General features: G+C 42.7%; 1 protein-coding gene across 1 annotated transcript; it reads left to right on the forward strand.

Annotated features, from left to right (window-relative positions):
* On the forward strand, positions 1 to 6,792 carry prox2 (prospero homeobox 2). The gene is made up of 4 exons (XM_063500100.1): positions 1 to 1,551; positions 3,298 to 3,405; positions 4,760 to 4,954; positions 6,625 to 6,792. The coding sequence occupies exons 1-4, from the start codon at positions 1 to 3 to the stop codon at positions 6,790 to 6,792; spliced, it is 2,022 nt and encodes a 673-aa protein (XP_063356170.1).
* Positions 6,793 to 17,838: the final 11,046 nt, after the last annotated feature.

Genomic DNA, 17,838 nt, shown 5'->3' on the forward strand with positions numbered 1-17,838 from the left:
ATGAACCTCAGTCTTCCTGACCAAAGCATGCACAGCTCGAGCGAAGGCTGCATAGAGGATGACAAAGCTGATGTCATGCTGCCGTGCTTCCACCGAAACATGTACGATGAGCCTCTGGCCTCGTACTCAAACGGATCCATCATTTCCCAACTCCTCCGTAAGACAATCCACAGCAAGAGGGCACTAGATGAAAGCCCTTTCTACCTCTCCAGCTCCGCAGTTGCTGACTGCGGCCAGGAGGACCAGAGCAGTGTCTCCTCAAAGGACAGCACTGTGGAAGCTGCATCGCCCAGCGGTCACGCCCCTACAGGAGCCAGCCCAGAGGGAGAGCATGCAATGTCCGATCATCTGCAGGCCAAGAGGGCCAGAGTGGAGAACATTATCAGAGTCATGGTTGGCTCTCCCAACAGCAGGCAGCATGGAGACAGTGAGCGGTCTGAAAATGAGGCGAGAGACACCAGAGAGGCCAGAGAAGCATACAGGGAGAACAAACGCAAGCAGAGGCTGCCTCAGCATCAGGAACACAGCGCCGCAGCGCAGGTGAGCAGAAAGCCTGGAAGCAGCAGCAGTGACAACTGCAACACCAAGGATGAGGAGTGCCACAAGCTGAAAGAACAGCTCCACAGCATGCAGCGACTTCTGCGCCACCTCCAGGAAAAGTTCCTTCAAGTTTACCACCAGGAAGAAGCCGAATATGACAGGGATGAGACCGAAGTTGGTGTTGAGCATGACATCCAGGAAGAAAGCACAGAGTCACATTACATAAGCGCTGAAGATGACTTTGAGAGGAAAAAAAACAGGGTGGCTGCAGAGTGTAAGGACCGTATTAAAGTAGCCGATTATCTGGTACAGCAAAGAGAAAGTCAGAACCTACAGGAAACACTGAAGCAGGAGCTCACCAGGGCTGTTAATGATTGTGTCGACCGGGTGTTCAAGAATGTGTCCTCCAAAGGGCTCGACCTGTCCCCTCAGCAGCACATTTGCTCGTCACCAGAGATGCAAATTAGCACAGGTGCAGAGAGGAAGAGCCAGCAAGCCAGCTCTGCCCTCGACCATTCCCAGGCGGAGGGAGTCGGGATAAAATCCCGGTCGTTAGAATACTACGAAAGCTCTGAGGCTCACAGCCCACAGGACCAGACCGAGGCGCTGTCACTGGTGGTACGGAAGCCTGCGGTGCCGCCTATGAGCTCCGTCACCCCTACAGTGAAGAGACCCTACCCTGTGCACCAGGCACCCTTTCAATTCAGCTACAGTACCCCTCTGCACGACAGCCACATCCTCGAGCATCTTCTCAAATATGGGCCGCATTCCAACTTCGGGGGTCTCCCCTGCCTGCCCCCGTCTATGGACAGAACCTCCCCGGACTCAGTCGACCTGCCTTGGGAGACCATTGCTATGAGATCCAAGGTCACATCCAGCCACCTCGGCCATCACGCTCGTCCCTCCTCCCTTGGGGGGGTGACGGTCGACAACCTGTGTCTCCCTCACGTCAAGATCGAGTGCGGTGAACTGCAGGGCATGGCCGACAGAAACCCGTATATGTCTCTAAACATATCCTTTCACTCGCTAACAGCTGAGTCAGAATGGCATCTGTATCTATAAACATAATCACCTTTATGATATTCATTTTTAACATATGCAGATTTAAAGTCTAGCAATATCAAATGTATTAATTTAAGACTTCCTCTTTATCTTTTCTTTTTTCTGCACAAACAAAATTTGAAGCGAAAACCTGACTCTCACAGCGCAGATTATGTTTGATAATTTCATATATATAGACCATATTTACCTTCTCTTTTATACAAACCCCACATATTTCAGCTTCTCCATTTGAACAATGCTCGGTTGAGGCTCATTGCAGCATGAGCAGTTCCAGTAACAAACTTCAAGGAGAATTTTTTCTTTGATCTCACTAACCCCATAGAAAATTATAGCATCTTCTTTAATCTGAGCAGAGTAATGACTTTAAGTCTAGAAAAAGACAAATAAAAAGGAATACAAGGCTTTGATAAGAATTGCCAGGAACAAAAGCCAATTTTTCAAAGGCAGAGAAAGCATCGGTTTCTGTTTCAGGAAGCGTGGTTTTTTCAGACTTGAAAAGGTGCAGGATCTATTTCTCCATCATCAGAGTGATAGGGGTGCATCTAAAAGGTCACATCTGAGTGCTGGTGGAAACCACAAGTGCTTCCAAACCATAACACTTGAGCTCTTGTCTTGAGCATTTGTTGTTGGATACCTTTGTCAGAACGTACATGATTGAAATTGAGTGTAAGATAATAGTATTTGTACCTCACAGGAACTCAAAGAAAATCAAGTTTTGGGTTTTTTTCTTATGGGAAAAAGAAAAATGGGTATTGTTTGAAAACTATATGCATTTTTCAGGTCATCAGCATGCACAATTTATGCTATTAAAATAATGTGTATATTCGTTTTTCTTTTCCTAAGACAAAAGAAAGTAATTTAATTTTTTGCTGCTCATTAACAAGTAAATAATCCTAAAAAAAATAAAATCCCACAAGTGTTGTGATTGTCTTGTCGGGGCATTAGAGATGAATACTGTGTGGATCCTGTCAGGAGTTGCTTTATCTTTACAGTGTAAAGAGCTCTGCTTCTCTTTGAACAATACCACATAAATCTTTTATCAAACTTCCATATTTCAAAGGTAGGATTCCCTAATAAATGTGTAGTGCGGTGACCTGATAAGGAAATATTATGACCGAAGGCGAAATGGTGGACTACAGAGGAAATGATCCAGAGCACCTTTATTGCCATGGGAGGGGGGCAAAAACCTAGAAAGAAAATTTCAATTATTAATTTTGAATGTGTTAATTAAAGTAAATGTTGTTACATGTTAAACTGTTTACTCCTTTAAATTATTGTATTTTATTATTTTAAGCTGTTTAAAATCTATTGTTTTCATTTTCACGGCTTTTCACAGGGTAAAAAAAGAAAAACAACACGCAGCAGCATAAGCCGCCTTTAAATCGACTCAATTATATCAGAAAATCGTCTCCTTTTTTCAAAACATTTCACAACAAGCTGTCTTAACTGCCAGGCATGAAGTGCTTCACGCTCTAATTAAAAATCCCTAATCTAATTCGTAATTCTGTTTTGCCAATAAGCACATGTTAGGGTCATTATTGACTCGCTAGTTAATGCCAAGCTGTTCTTTAGTGAAATTCAATTTAGCTGAAGATTGAGGCAACACAATACTCTGGTCTCCTATCACTTTGCACGGGACTGTATGCTGTGCTGTATAGTTCTCAGTTGTTTTTTTCCCTTAACATTACCGTGAACATCCAGGAGGGCCTCACCCCGAGTCATCTGAAGAAGGCGAAGCTCATGTTCTTCTACACCCGCTACCCCAGCTCCAACGTGCTGAAAACCTTCTTCCCTGATGTCAAGGTAATTTTTGTTATATGTACACGTACACAAATCTCTTAACATGTCGAACAGTTTATGGAAGGTTTGCCCTTTGTTTAACTTCCTGGTATCTACTTGTCAGTGTGTGTTTGGGGCAGAAACAATCAGCAGTGTGTTGGAGGAGAGAAACAAAAACGCAGAGGGCTTAAAAAACAAAGGCACTGAGCTGCTAGTATGTCCTGGGGGCAGAGGGAGATACGGGGGTATTCTCTCTTTAAAAAAAGCCACTCCAGTCAGCAAATGGACTGACAAAGGACTCTGTAGGCAAGGCATTGCTATTGAGTGTCAACAGAGAGTTGGTATTAAGAGACTTATGCGGTAGCAACCAGGCTGTGGTGAGCTCGTCCTAAACACAACATCCTGTGTGCTCTGGCTTCAGTCTCATGTCATCTTTTTGTTCTTTCTCTTGTTTCCTTCTTTCTGTTAGCATTTTTAATTTAGCCTCTATGCTCCTCTTCTTCCATCTTTTTACCTCACAAACTCATACTCACTGCCTTTCCTTGCTTCCTCTCAACTTTCTCTCCCATCTCCTCTCCTATCTTGTCTCCTGGATCTGTGAGCCAGTGCGGGCCCCATGCCTCTCTATCTGCTCTGACCCCGGGGGTCAGGGGGGAGGATGCTGTCGCTGCAGCCCTGCAAACGTCTCCTCCTTGCTTACAATCCTGTGGTGGGAAGTGGCACTGAACAAAAGAGCGCCTAATCCCAATGTCTGATTCCATCCTATCAGCCCGAGTCAATGAGAGGGAAGCTTCCTTCTGCCCTTATGCCGCCGCTTTCTCACCCACCACACCAGAGAGAAGAAGCGTCTTTGATGCCTGCCCAGCCCTTAGGCATTTTTTTTCTGTCTTTCTGGATGACAAGATAGAAAAACAAGACTAATGTCAAGACTGAGTTTAGAAACACAGAGCCCCGACAGATGTTTTTTTTATCCCGGACATCGGTGGGAAAAGATTGGAGCAATTAATGTTCCGTCGACCATTAGGTGGCATTTTGCCCTACAGGTACTAAATTTATTTTTTTAGTCAATAATGGAAATGGCTGCTAATGCCAAAACACCAGACCTTTTTAATTAAAAAGCATCAAGATTCGTTATTGAATTCTGTAATTGAATTGTGAAATAATATATTCCATTTCAAGAAATCTGCATTTATTTGTCTGCTCAAGCAAGGAGGACAAAGGTCAGAGTTAGCAACAAAACAGCCACTTTCCCCTGAGCTACTCTCAATTGGCTGGAGCATTTCTTCTCAGCTTGCAGCTTCAGTCGCAGGGCAGTCTCTTGCTGTGAACTTGGTCTAATTTACATTATGTCAAACAAGTCTTTTCTCTCCACCTCCAGTTTAATCGCTGCATCACCTCTCAGCTGATCAAGTGGTTCAGTAACTTCAGGGAGTTCTACTACATCCAGATGGAGAAGTTTGCCCGCCAGGCCATCGTTGACGGCGTCACCGACGTCAAAGACATCTCAGTTAGCAGGGACTCGGAGCTCTTCCGGGCACTGAACATGCACTACAATAAAGCCAACGACTTTCACGTAAGTGTCACCTGTTAGTCACCGACCTTTTGTTTTCCAGTTTGCATTGTTTGACAAATCTTGCTGATGCTTTCGCTGAGGAGGTATTTTAGTCAAAAGAAGCAGCGCTCTCGTCCTGTGAACGCGGACGTCCGCATCATTGTTTACAGTCCCAGCTTTCTGCTCATCCTGACTAAAATGCAATCAGAGGATTCAAAGCAAAACTGTGTCAGCAGTGTTTCAGAAACTTCTAGTTTAAGGGGTTCCAAAACATTGTAGGAGCGCAGATGCTAGGCTTAAAACAAAAACGTATTAGTGTTGACATAGTCTAACAAACTGTTCAGTTTATCACTTACTGGGATGCTGGAATAGACATTGTCTTGATGTTGTGCAGTTGTATCGTACAAGGCCAAGAAACACTTGAAATGACTTATTCTGAACTTCTTCTATGAAGAATATATCTACCTAACTTCATTTGTGATTTTAGAGGTATTAGCTGATTTTTGTTTTACTTTTCGTCAAGCTAGACGTTCCCCTTGTTTACAGAGTAGGCTGAGATAACTAGTTGCTGATTGTAGCCTTGTAATTGTAATTACCAGACAGATGTAAGGGTAATATAAATCTCATCAAACTCGTCACTAAAATGTGTATTTCCCAATATGTCAAGCAATTAATTTAAAGTGCCAGGGATGACTCATTATTTACCAACTATTATTAGTAACCATGTCAGACCTCCAACATGTGGCTGCAGTCATGTATGTCTGTGTGCTGACCTGTGTGTCACACTGCACCTGTGGCTGGCCAGCCTTTACAGCCATTATCTAAACTCCAGAGTGATGCTTTATCAAACTGTGGGAAGAGGAAGCCGCAAAATCCCACTAAAACAACTTGGGATTAGAGGACCAGTACGCCTGAGCGAGACAGAGATTGCTACTGATGCGGAATGCTGAGAAAGACGCTGTGGATTCTGAGGGAGAAGGCCGGTTGGTGGGAAAGGGATGAGACCGTTTTCTTTACCTTGGGACCAAGACATTCCTTTCCCAGGGATGCTTTTGTGTCAGGAGATGAGGGGAAAGAAAAATAACTTATGCCAACAACTGTTGTGCTAACCGGCCAGTGGATGGGAAACAAGTGCTGCACTGCTGGATAGTTTTCCTCCCAGTATCAGTTGCATCCAGTCTTTATTTGTTGGTGTGTTTTTGTGGATCCTATCAGTCCCATATTCTTGCCCCCAGCAATAACCACTCCAAATCTTTACTTATCCACAATTATCTTTATTCGTCTGAAGGTTTATACGAGCGAATTTCAGCTTCTTGCCATATCCCTATTGAAATTCATACTAATGCTTTATTTTAGTGAGCTGAGAAGAATCCCTGGGAAGAAGGCTTACCTATAATTAGTTAAGGTTCAAGAAAACACAAAAAGCTAATCAAAGAGGCCCATAATTTAAAGTTAATTATTGAAGCATTGCATTTATTGTATTTTGTGCAGAGAACAAAGAGTAGAGCTGCCTTTCATCAGTTTGAGTGTTTGAAGAGTTTGCACCGCAGTTCTTAATGCTATGTTTTTGACTTTGAGAAATCTGAAGGCAGGTGGTTTGGCACATTTGCAACACAGCTTTACACAAAGAGCATTTCTCCACTAAGCATGATTTTAACTAGACTTACTTTCACTTCCTTTTGCTCTTCCAGGTCCCTGATAGGTTTCTTGAGGTTGCTGAGATTACCTTGCACGAGTTTTACAACGCCATTTCCGCAACTAAAGATTCGGACCCATCGTGGAAAAAAGCCATATACAAGGTAATCTGTAAACTGGACAGCGACGTCCCGGAGGAGTTCAAGACGTCTTCCTACTTATAGGCTGAAGTAGAGAAATGTACAGGTGAAGGAATGGGTGATTTTTGAAATTAGTCACTTGGCAGTATTATATCATAATTTATTGTAGTGTATCTTAGTGAAGTGAACTGTAGATGAAATTTGTACCCCCACACACGCACACACAATTTTAAGAGTTACGAATCTGTTGTCTGAAAACAACACACAGCAATGCTCTTGTGGATTTTTGTAGTGTTCACTTATATATTCTGCCTCGACACATTTAGAGAGCTTTTTGAGTTTGTAGGTGTGTATAAAGTTTTACAGATGTGTATTCATTCATAGCGTAGCCTGAGCCTTTTGGAACTCATTCGATATGCTGGTATTAGTTTAGTTTTAATTCCATTTTTCTGTTTTTGTTTTGTTGTTGCTCTGTGTGTCTTGTAATTGTATATTTACTTACTCTGTGTTTCAGATTGTATTATAATTATGCTGTAAACTACTACCTTGACAGAAAGCATGTGAAAATAATGTGTTTTTTTTATTACCACGTGTAAAGGTATGACTCTTATGTAAAGAACAATCATTTTCTGATGTTTCAGACACAGACATTGTATTGGATGATGGTGGAAATTAAAGATGCACTAAATTATAATATAAACTAGTGTGTTCTGGCTTTTTTAATTTACAGTTTCCACTATATTGAGCATATTTTCATGATTTGAAGACACAAGAAGCAGCAGGTACACGCTTTATTTGGGGTTGTAAATGTTTAACCCTCCTGTGAAAGCAGTATTGCCCAGTACTGAGCCCCTAAGGTGCCTCTAATCCACGTCCAACAGCCAGCTGTTAAATGCCCCCCAAACTATGCTGTTCACATTGTTCACCAGAGCCAATTCAAGTCAACTTTCTAAGGCCTGCATTCATTGTGCGGATGCGGACAACTGCCATGTCTTAAAAACAGCCACAATGCATTCCCTCCTAATGACTAATGCCCGAGGTGACCTCATATCGCAGTTGTGCCACCAAAGCAAAATTCCACAAACCCGTTGACTCTTTCTTCCAGGCATCCACTCAGACCACGCTGATCGCAAGCACCACGCGCAAGCACGCAGGTTGGTGATGTCACAGAAATCACAGATTGGCTACTCTCGATGCCCCGGGCTTAATATAAACACACAGCGGGGAATTAAATGCCAAATTCGCCAACTCCTTTTTGTGTCGCTTTTAATAGACATTTTTTTATAATATTATTCAATATTTGCAGGTAATTTCATTAGTAAAACTCTTAGGAACAAGGCTGCAAAATGCATTTAAGTTTTAAAAATTTCAAAAAAGAAAGGTGGACCGTACCGTGCACAACAGCTCGAAAGTGCAGGCTGAGTGTTTCTCTCCACCGCGTGAGATTCAAATGTCAGTGCCCAAAACCAAACATTTAATTGGAAAACCTGTTAGGCACCCAAGCACCAATTACATCAGAAATGATAACATTAAGGAAATTAAAACATTAGTTGGATTGGTTGATGACAAAGACTGGAGACAATAAACCTCACTAATCTTTTAATAGACATTTCTTTTCAATTAGATCAGTCTTCTTCAGCAAATTGATTTACATTCTCAACTCAATTAAAATGCCTCCGACTGGACCAAAGTGCTTTGCTCAAATTAATTTGTTGTGTGACATTTTCTGAACAAGACTTGGTAACCTCTGAAATAATGAAAGAAAACAAAGAAAATACCTTCAGTTGTTTAACTGCCTCCGGCTGACGAGGCCTCAACTTAAACGGCGCGATATGAAATTATGTTCTGTATTAGAGAATCTCAGATAAAACGCCGCGCTGTGTAATGAAGATGAAATGGAAAGTAAAAGGCATGGGGACGTGATAAAATGAAAAGAAAAACACTGGCTGAGCAGATGCTTTTTGTTTGGATTAAACCTCGTGGAAATTCTCGGCAATGCGATGTTTGTTTTCAGTAAAAAGAAAAATCAGAGCCAATCGCTCAGTTCCTAGAAATAGAGCAATGTATTCACAGAAGGGTAACAGCATCATCTAGTGATTGTCTGCTGTATCGCACATACATCTCAGCTTTGACCCAAACTTGACTGATTCAACTCCGACAGAGTAAGTTTAATACTTTTAAGTGTATATTGTATGCAAATATGTTTTCACTTGCAACCAATTGCTACAATTCTTTATAAATTTAAGTTTCTGCATGTATAATGTTTAATTCTATTAAATATCGAGCATCAGCTTGCGTCATGCACACTATTCTCCACACAGGGGTGCACTTGTCACTGTGTAGAATCTGCGAGGATGCCAAGAGAATTAGGACAGCAAACACTGCAAACTGACCCTATGAAATACTGAATGAAATGTTTTGCCATAACAGATTTTTCATTTGCAAAATGTGCGTCTGGATGCTGGAGAAGCATGGATGATTTTGCACTGTCAGTGTGTGCGGTGTAAAATAAAAAAATAATAATTAAAAAAAAAAAGATCTGGTCTCCTTAGCAGGGTCCTGGAAAGACAAAGGCAGGATCAAAGACCCCTGAGCTAGAAACAATAGGAGCTGTGGGACTGGGGGCACTGGGAGAGTCCCTCTGTTTAATCTCCTGCTCATGGATAGGGGCTTTTTGGCAGGCTCGCACAGGGAGGGCCCTCGGAGCAAAAGGGAGTGTAACTTGAGAATGGAAGCCGCTGACTTTAGGCTGCCCTTCAGACAACCACTTCTTGGTGTAGTTTGGTGCGATCACCAGTAAATCTTTATTAATTTTAATTGGAGCCCCCATTTAAAAGAGCAATTAAAGCGGATTAATCGAGCCCATCCCGTATAATGTCTTCTGTTAATTAGTTTGTCAGCACTGTTTTAATATCGCTTAATGACTTCATATTTCAGGGATGACATTAAAGGGATGCTGAAGGAAAAGAAATGGCCTTATCACAATGCACTGCTTTAATGGGAGATGTCCCCCCGCCAGCGGGCAAGGTCAGGCCTGGGGCCCGCTGGGGCGAAAGAGGCTTCAGGGTCCCACCAAGACAGCCACCTCCAGGGATCCACTGCCTCACACACAGTGCCTACCACACAGCAAGTGTTATACACATAATCTTTCTCATACACTCATACAGACAGCTGTGGAAAAGAGGAGACCGGTGGCTGTTTGCCACATTTTTTAAATTCCAAACTATACATCGAATTAGTTTAGAGTGTAATTTTCTTCCTAACATCATAGATTTTAAGTAGCTGGTAATAAAGAGAGACAGGGAAGAGACAATGGCGTTGATGATAAAACCAGAAGTCAAGACTCCCAAAATGTTTACTTTTGAATACACTGCACTCCAGGTGACAGAGACAACCAGGCTGCCATTCAAATCATCAGAGCTGCTTTATCTGCAATCCAACACCGACCGATGTGTGTAGCTATACAGCTCACAAAGTGGGTATTTTTTCAGCAGACAAAGACGTAAAAACATGTGCTAGGTAGGGACCGAGGAGGCTTAAATGTAAAACATGGAACAACTGGCGTGTAGGAAGCAACAACCACACAAAGAGCAAGCAAAAAAACACATCTAATATAAAAAGTCTTTAAAGTACCTTGGTCATTTTAGTGCTGTTGTTTAATAACATGTAAACCATATTCCTTTGCAAAGTGGCAGATGTTCATCAGGAGCATTAAGAATCTGATCATGGTTTTATAGTCCTGGTTCTCTTTGTGATTACTGTACCCCTGCCTTACATAGTTCCTGTACATTACCCTGTAATGCCTCCTTCACAATGACACCAAGCCAAAGGTGGCCAGGCAGCAAGAGGTTTATAAAAAAAATCAACAGCACATCTTCCTTATTGCAGCAATGGCTGCTGCGCATCCCTGCTAATTTGAGTGTTCCCTCGCACCTCCACTCTCCTCAGCAGATTCATAAATCTCATTCCCATTATCCCGCTAATTAGCCGGGATTACAGGAGCATGTAATGCCCCCGCTTCCCAATAGATTGATTGGAGGACGGTCTCTTTGTTTTGAAATCACTTCCTGATTGATGTACAGAGCCCTAGTTTGCAATTGTAATGGCCCAGATGTTAACAATCAAATGTGTTTCCGCTCCAGGAAGTAACAGTCTGTCATGGAAGAGGAGCCAGTCGAGCGTGTAACGACACATCACAGGAGTGTGGGGATGGAGGGACTGCAGAGGAGGGGATGGAGGCATGAAGAGGGGGGTAGGTAGTGGAGCCCTGGCTTAAATTGCTGCTGAGAGAGGGCATAATGATGCCCATGCTACCATCTGAAATGAAAGTTCTGTGTTTTTGCTGTCTCTCTGAATAAAGTATTGAATATATTGGCCTTTTCATTGTGCGCTAATATTGCTGTCTATCTAATCTGCTCATCCTGCCTGATCATTTTAACTGAATTTTTAGACTTCGACATAACAAGGTTTTTGTTTACAAGCGATACTGAAGCCATTCCTAAAACTCCATCGCAGAATCACCGCTGAAGATGTTATCAGTGCAGGACTCCAGTCTTCACTCCGTCACGCTGATCCACTTTGCAGACAGTAGAGGGCACTATTGTCTAACCCAACCGAATCCTCTGCTTTTCCTCATTCCCTTTTTCTTACCCTTCACCAATAAATCACTTTCCCGGATAGTTAATGGATATAGAAGCAGATCATGAGTGAGCTATCTGTGGGGCGATAATTTAAGTGAAGATCCCCACACTGATTGCAGTGAAAGGTTATTTATTTCAACAATAATGCAGGACACAAAGGGGGGAATCTGGGCAAGATTACCAGCTAGGGTATGCTAGAGTGCTCATCTCCAATGGAGCAGCGTGTAAATTGGGTTCACTTTCCCCAATGAAAATACAGACTGCAGTTTATTTCAACTTTATGCACATGGAAGGCTGTGCTTCCCTCTCAAGGGTGGCTGGGGACTTGGAGATGGCTGAGCATATTAGGGGAGGGTGGGTTTAGACCTTGAAAAATGCCCTTTTTGTCCCTGAGTCTCTGGAAGGCTAAACTACTGAGGTATGGTCCCCCATCCACCAGTTCCCACTCTCTTCTAATTAAAAAGCATGATGACAATAAGGAATGGTCTAAAGCACGGTGGCCTGAATAACAGACAGCATAAGCTTGGACTCCTAAATAGGACTGAGGTAAACTGTGTGTGTGTGTATGTGTTTTACTGCGCTTGTCTGTAACTGTGTGTTTGTGTATTGTGTACATATTGATGCTGGGCACTATTGATCGACTTTGTTGGTGGAAAAACTGCATGGGCACAAAAGCCAGCTTGGCACAGATACTCCAATTCTCTCCTTGTGCAGAAAAACGCATGATTAAGGCCCAAGTGACATGTCTAAAAAGTCCTGGAGAGAGAAGAGGAACTTGCTCCATATGCTGCCCCATGTGGTCGCAACATCAAGAAAGTATGGCACTATGTGGTTCTGCATCATATCCAGCAGCCTGTAATCACTGGGGTCTATAAACAAATGCCACAGCAGAGTAGAGCGACTTAAAAGCTGCAGTGTACACTGCTTTGAGCAGTTCAATATACAATATATACTTTTACATGTCTATCATTGCTCCAGGCTTTCAACTATGTTGTCACCCATGATATGCATCAGACATGGATCCAATGCTGTGTGAGATATAACCATTGGGTAAAGGATGGGAGCCCTTGAGCTTCATGATAAGCACTGTCACAGAGACATAACATATGTATCTATGCTATGCTTTGCTTAACGCTCCAGCAGGCTTTGGCTGGCTTCACCTGGGGTGGCAGGTGAATTCCCCTGTTGAGTACCAATCCCCACGAGAGAAGGGATCAAAGCATGGTGTCTGAAGTAATGCAGGGAATAAGCAGGCACGAATAGCCAAAACAGGTACATCTCTAGGACTCCGAGGTCTCCAGGGGGGGATCTCAAACCGCAGATGGACTTACTGATCATCTGACTCCTTCCTCCTCAGGGTGATGGAAACTAAGCAGCCGTTAGAATGCAGCCTTCTCTCCAGATGGGTGGATCACAGGTCAAATCGTCCCAGACAACTGACTGGGGACATTTGGGTGGCTGGTCCCAGGGGGACAGCACGGGACAAGAGGGAACCTGCCTGAGACTGGCAGCTGCAGCACTCCCTCCTGGCCTAACACACCCGAGGGTGTACCTGCTGCTCGACTTGTGCCCCAGTGGCATGTGACAAATGGTGACATGCTTCCGCTCCCTGCTTTGTTAGATCGGTGGCCCTGATTGAAAGCAAAGCAGCAGGCACCTCTCACACCCATATGTCTGCAGAGGATCGGAGAGAAAGGAACGCAAGAGGGTGCAGACTCATCTTCAGCTTTAGTGAACGGCTCAGACAAATGAAAATAAAGTGATATCATTCCAGTGCATAAACGTATGCAATTTTCTGCAATAATGGGGTAGTGGAGATGAGCATATGCACTGCCATCTTTTTATTTACATATGGATGAGTCCACTTTTGTTTTCACGCACACTACTCTCTTCATTAAAATGTGCAGTTCAAGTCATTCAAAGAGGGATCATATTTCACAGAGGAATGAGGAGAGTTCCAAAGGATTTTGAAGAAATAAAACAAGAAAGGAGACAACTGAGCCAGGCCTTCCACTGAAGTTCAGGCAGCCTTTATTAAAAGTGCAGCATGATTGATAACCTGTCAGTCATTGGAATAATCACCACCAATCCCAACTCTCGCAGCCAGCTCAGCTTCCCGCCCTCATCCTTTATGCCCCTATCACCCCGAACACATCCACTTGCCATTGAAAACCTGTAATTGAATGAGTTTTTGTCATTATTGTGATTAATCATATTAATTTGAACTAATTAAGAGATGGTTCGAAGTTATGACAATTAGATTAATGAAATTAGTTTTAACTTTTTTTCACCCAACCTAATAAAAAAAGGGAAAATCAGACCACGACTGTTATGAAACAGTTGGCAATCTGGATTTTGGGACTAATTGAATGTCTGATTTTATTAATGATGAAATTTATAAAAGTCCTTGAGGGGGAAATTAACGCAGATTCAGCTGCTAAGAGTGGAAAATTAATTAAAATTCCTGGAGATATCCCTGTCATTAAAGGCACAGGCCCTGTTAACCCTGGTCCTACTGTGAATAGCTAGTGTATACACAGGGGCTCTCCACTGTGAATGGAAGGAGATGTGCATATATATGTTTTAGGGATGACATTTTTTTAACCTTTGCATGGTTAGGCTCCTGTCTGCATTAGAGAGCCATTACATCCCAAATGTAGAAGACTATCAGTAAAATCAGGCCATACTTAAAACTAAAGTACCATTAGCTTTAATTGTCCAATACCAAAATCAATAAGAAATTAAGACATATTTAAATTGAAGCTTCTCATCTAAATTAGTCTTTGTTAGTTGTGCATTTTTAGCCATATCATTTACTTGGTTTAGTGCTCTGATTTAAACTCAGTACCTTAAAAATACAGTAAAATACAGCAATTAAATAACAATTGCTATGGGATTTTCTAAGGACGCTGTATACAGAAATTCATCCATAAAACATAAATCAAAATTCTGGCATCTTTGTTGTTTGATTCCAAATATCTCCAAAACCATTGCCCTTAGCGACTTATTTTCTCATTAGCTCTTATTATCTTTGCTAACAGGCTAAACCAAATAAGATAAACAGTGTGGAAAAACAGCTAAGCCTGATGCTAATCTTGTGTTAGCAGTTAGCTCAAAGCCCTTACCAGAGCAGCTAGCAAGAATGTAAACTTAGCCTTGTTTTCTCTTACCTGTAATATCCCATGTGTCTTTTTAAATGTTGCTTTGTGGTGCTTATATTTGAAGTACATTTATATTTAATTAAAATGTACCTGCTGTCTTCTATTCTGGATTTTTAACGTGCATTTAGCTATGATTCAAGTTGGATAAAATGCCTGCAGACAGAAGAAAAAAAAAGTGACTGGCTTGTTACAGCATCAGTAAGTCATGAGAAACTAAAAACAAGCACTGTACAAAGATTGAACTGTCCCTCCTTTCACCCTCGAGTCTTAATTTTTAATATTCCAATATTTACGAGGTAAGGATTGCACTTACGTCTGCTCACTGTCGTCAAATAGAAAAGTTAATTTCTGTGTGAGTCAAACTGCAGTTTTTTGGGTCCTTTCCAAGCAAACTCTGTCCTGTTGCTTGGCCAGTGCTTGTGATTGACACCCAGGTCAACCCCTGCCACTCTAGGTGCAGTGGGGGTCTGACACTTGTGTTGCACGGGCTCTGCGCGCTCCTTCAGCTCTGCATATTCACTAGCCTGTCTCCCTCGCTGCAGGCCAATTCATAATTAACAGCTGTTGGCTTGTCAAGAGTGGCCCTGGCCGTGGCACACACACATATATTTATATTCACTGTGAAGACCCCCTTGCCATGGATGGATTTCAGAGGCCATGAACCCATTCTCTTTCCCTGAATGATGGACACTCACCTGAAAGCTCAAACACATACTCAGTCAACCTGCTCTCGCCATCCCACCTCCTCCACTCCCATCCCTCTCACTCCCTCTCTCTCCTTCTCACTTCCTCTTGCTTCCTTTCTCATTCGGTTTCCCTCTCTCTTTTTCTCTCCCTCCCGCTCAGCGCCTTCTGCCACCATGTCAGGAACTTTTGCATTAAGTCCAGTCTGGCTGGCTCGTGAGGAGGCAATATGAAAATGAAGCGTGGCCATGGCTGGCCCTTTGCTGTGTGTGTTTGTCATACCTGTTTAGCTGAAGTTGAAATGTAAATATAGACCGCGGGAGATCTCAGCAACGATAGGCTGCTTGAAATTCTAATAAACAAGTAGCTGTCCACCTGTAATAAATGATACCCATAAAAAAAGGGTGATTCCTTGAGCAGATAAAGATGAAAAGTAATTGTTTGTGCTCACACAAAATTAATCAGATCAAAACAGGGGCAATCATTTTAAAGAGACACCAGACCCATAAAAAAGGCAAAGCTGTGATAAAATAGTGGCTATCAGGCATGCAGTCTGGAGGTTAGCATTACAATAATATGGAGGGCCGGTATTCATGTGGCTGGAGATAGGATTATTGCATATATTCAAAGAGGGGGGAAATGTTTATGGTACATACGTATACAAGCAGAGGGTCGCAAAGACATTCAAGGTACAAGGTCATGAACAATAGGGAGCTTTACTGCAAGGAGGATATAATTGTATTCAAACTGATGCCAATAAAGTACAATATTAATACAAAACAGTTCACAGGAATAATATTTAGATCCCTTTTAATATGATTAAAAATGACAATCTAGTTTATTTACGACTGAGAGCAACTGATGAACAAGGATCGATGCATTACATAAATAAACTTAATGATTATTAGGGGGTGATCATTTATCAGGTGACTTGCAGTCAATAATTTATCAAAGGGTAACTGCAAGGTTATCTTTCTTAGTATGGTGATATTTGTCCATCAAAAAATGTTCAATTATGTAAAAAGAAGCCTAATTTGAATGAGGCTTTTGACATGTTTGTTTTGCCATGGCTGCCATCACTTCTATTGAAACTACCACACTTGCAGTGCCAGCCAGGGGTGTTCCCCTTACCCAGATGCTATATTGATCAGCACACACAGCTCGTGCCATCCGGTCTGAGGGCCCAGATATGATAGACCACCTGGAAAGGGAAGAGGCAATGCAAACACGGTTATTTTCACAGCTTTGATATGCTAAACACACAAAAAACCCACTGCAGAAAAAAGGGGCCAATTTCTCAGTGTTTAGCAATACAAATGGTGAGGACATAGAGGAGCTCTGTTCAGCTCTTATGCACTGGCTGTGGTCCTATGCAATGTGTTTACCAGGGCAGTGGAGAGAGACCCTGATGCACACAAATAACATAGAGCTCTGTGCCCACTGGCCACCTTGGAGACCATCCATAATCTATTTCTGGCATGTGGAACGTTCATTTTGTACAATATTGTCTGTTTGAATTGCTACATTTTCCCTGCCTAAACCTTCCTTCTCCTGTTGATGATCTTTTGCTTGGGGGTCGATCTGCAATTTCCAGGGACAGCTTTTGAGCTAAGATGAACCTCAGAGCAAATCGCAGCTTCCCCAGAACAATTCTGACCTACTTTTTTGCCCTTTTGCGTGCAAAGCTGCCAAACTAAAGTACAAAGAACTCTTAGGGTGTCAAATAGAAGAGATCAACAAGTCCTCCATTTAGCAGCTGTCCTAATTGAGTGGGTGATGAGGCTGAGGTTCCTTGGGAGGGTATTGTATGCTTTGGCAAGTGTCTCTTTTAGTTAGAGGGAAAAAAGATTGCGCTTGAAAGTGAGCGAGCCAGCACCCGAAGGCAGCACTTGTGTGAAACTCTTAACATCGACCAAATTCCCTGCTCTCTTTATTCTTGTCTGGCAGGTTGTAATGGAGTTAATTGTACAATAAAAGCTATTCTCTAAATCATTTCCTCTCTGTCCATACAAGATTGATCACGGAACCAATCCTTTCTACTGCTGTAATTTTCATATTTAATGAGCGTGACTCCAAAACTATTACACTAATTAGTCAAATCTCACATATCGGTAATGATGCTCGCAGTAATTAATATTGTATTTAATTAAAAAATGACCCATTTCAATGGCTTGCATGCAGGCATTGCCGGTTGCCTGGTTTGCCTGCGGGTAGGAGGGGATGTTATGGGTGTGTGTGTGTCTGGGGGGGGGTGTGGTGGTGGGGGTTGGGCTGTTGTGCAGGGGCAGTGGAGATGGATAGAGAGCTTGAGGAGATGGGGAGAGATGTGTTGGGGCGGGTTGAGGGGGTTAGACAGGTGTAGGTGTTGTGAGCTGCTCTCCCTCTAGCTGTGCCATTGCAGATTTCCACTTTTCTGCAGCATATGTCTGTGCGGTTAGCATGCGCTCGAAACCCCCTCTTTTTTCTTACCGAGGGCAGCCAGCCCGCGTGATTTATGTGGGGCCCCTGTTCCACTGTGCATACACTGGAAAATCTCCAGTTTACACAAGAATTGCCTGAAAAATGAGATCTGTGACTACATTCTTTTCATTAGCGGCTTACGCTAGCGTGGAGCCCGGGAGCCTCTGAGCTCCTAATGATGCACA

The sequence above is a fragment of the Pelmatolapia mariae genome, linkage group LG16_19 (assembly GCF_036321145.2).
Source record: "Pelmatolapia mariae isolate MD_Pm_ZW linkage group LG16_19, Pm_UMD_F_2, whole genome shotgun sequence".
NCBI classification, from domain to species: Eukaryota; Metazoa; Chordata; class Actinopteri; order Cichliformes; family Cichlidae; genus Pelmatolapia; species Pelmatolapia mariae.